Raw genomic sequence first — 1,904 nt, forward strand, 5'->3', positions numbered from 1 at the left:
ATATAAATAATCAAATTTGTATATAGTAGAATAAAATTAATATTTGGTGATTATTTAGTAAATAATTCTTTTAATATACACATAATATAATTGTTTTATACAATCAATATTTTTTAACAAAAAAATAAAAATGATCTAATTGAAAATTTCAGTGTAAATTTCACTCGTCTCATCTGAAGTTTTATTCAATTTAGCTTAATTCTTTTTAAGTGATAGATTTCTTTTAATTAAATTATCAAACAGCATTGTTATCAATAAAAGATTCCACCAAAAGAATGTCATCATCACTTAAATAAATGAATAAAAGATGGTATTGACTTTTACCACATTTTAAAAATGAAAGAAATAAGTATAATAATATAATATAATATATCCAAATTTTAAAATATAGTTATTACTAAGAGAGGAAAAGACCTACATAAAGGACCATAAACTTAATTTTAGCCTCAAAGGATATAGAGGATAGAACTTAGAAAACAAAATAGGGAAAGTGGTTTTGTTTGTGTAAGCCAAAGTGGAAAACAAAGAAAGAAAAGGCAAGCTATGAAGGGATATGAGCCTCGTTCAAGTTCTTCTTGTGCAGCCTGCAAATTACTCAAGAGAAGATGCATCCCCAACTGCATCTTCGCGCCGTATTTTCGCTCCGATGAGTGCAAGAAATTCGCGAAAGTTCACAAGGTGTTCGGAGCAAGCAATGTGAGCAAGATCCTCATTGAGGTCCCTGAAGAGCAAAGAGAGGACACGGTGAATTCTCTCGCATATGAGGCTGAAGCCAGGCTCCGCGACCCGGTTTATGGATGCATTGGCGCCATAGCGCTTCTTCAGAGAAAGATGGTAGAGCTACAACACGATCTGGCGATAGCTAAAGATCGCCTGGCTCGTGTTGTAGCTTCTACTACATCTGCCTCTGATTCTGCTTTGGTCGCTACTACTACTTTTAGTAGTAGCGACGAAATCATGCATGGTTCTTCTTCTTATTCCCATGTTAGCTTGCCCCCTTTTCCTTGCAGTGATTTCAGTGATAGCTTCTGCCATAGCTCTTCTTCTTCATCTCAATTCTTGAGCCGACATGATCAAGCGGTTGATGATTTCACTCAAATCCCATACATATTTTAATGTTTTGTGTTTCTTTTTTAATGTTTAATTTGTGGGTGCCCCTTTGAATGTAATAACTCGAAATCAATCAAAAGCAGCTATGTTAGTTTTGTATATGCCAATAAAAACTAGGGAGTCATGAAATCATCGTCTTGAATTCGGAACTTTGGATACTCTCTCATCTTATTATTAGTCTCAAACAAATTAAACATGTTTTTTTTATATATATTATTTATTTGAGTCATGTATTTTTGTTGAATTTCATGGTTCCTGTATTATTAATTAATTAGAACCTAGGATCGGAACTTCTGAAAATTATAGGGGTACCTTGGTCTTTCTCTAATAAATTTCATTTTTGTAATAGTAATATGATCAGTTGTCATTATTTGATCATGGAATTCTGATCCTCAATCTCTTGTTCTGACTTAGCTTCTTATCTCAAATATTATCTTTTCTACCACTCCAGATTATTATATTAAGCTACAGAAAATATTATAGAATAGAATTAGGTATTTTAATAATTTTAAGGTTGGTTTCAATTATAAAATTAATCTTAATTATTATTTCAATTATATATATTTTATGATTGAAATCAACGGTTAAAATCACTTACACCTGATTTCGTGATGCTCTTAAATATATCTCCTACCATATATATCAAATTTTGGTTATGGTTCATCGCATAATGAGAAAAAGAAAATAAAAGGAAAGGAAAGAAAAGAAAAGAAAAGAAAATTGTGTTGGCAAAGTGTGAATTGAGTTGAGGCTAGCATCCATTGTTAGTTGATGGAGACGAGAGGGGAGGGGGT

At 32.0% G+C, this 1,904-nt stretch overlaps 1 protein-coding gene across 1 annotated transcript; it reads left to right on the plus strand.

The window, feature by feature from the left end:
• Positions 1-413: 413 nt before the first annotated feature.
• LOC130956167 (LOB domain-containing protein 21-like) lies at positions 414-1,506 on the plus strand. The gene has a single exon (XM_057883209.1). It carries the CDS (start codon positions 544-546, stop codon positions 1,114-1,116), a length of 573 nt encoding a protein of 190 aa, XP_057739192.1. The 5' UTR covers positions 414-543; the 3' UTR covers positions 1,117-1,506.
• The last annotated feature ends 398 nt before the right edge of the window (positions 1,507-1,904 follow it).

This window comes from Arachis stenosperma, chromosome 10 (genome assembly GCF_014773155.1).
Source record: "Arachis stenosperma cultivar V10309 chromosome 10, arast.V10309.gnm1.PFL2, whole genome shotgun sequence".
Taxonomy (NCBI): domain Eukaryota; kingdom Viridiplantae; phylum Streptophyta; class Magnoliopsida; order Fabales; family Fabaceae; genus Arachis; species Arachis stenosperma.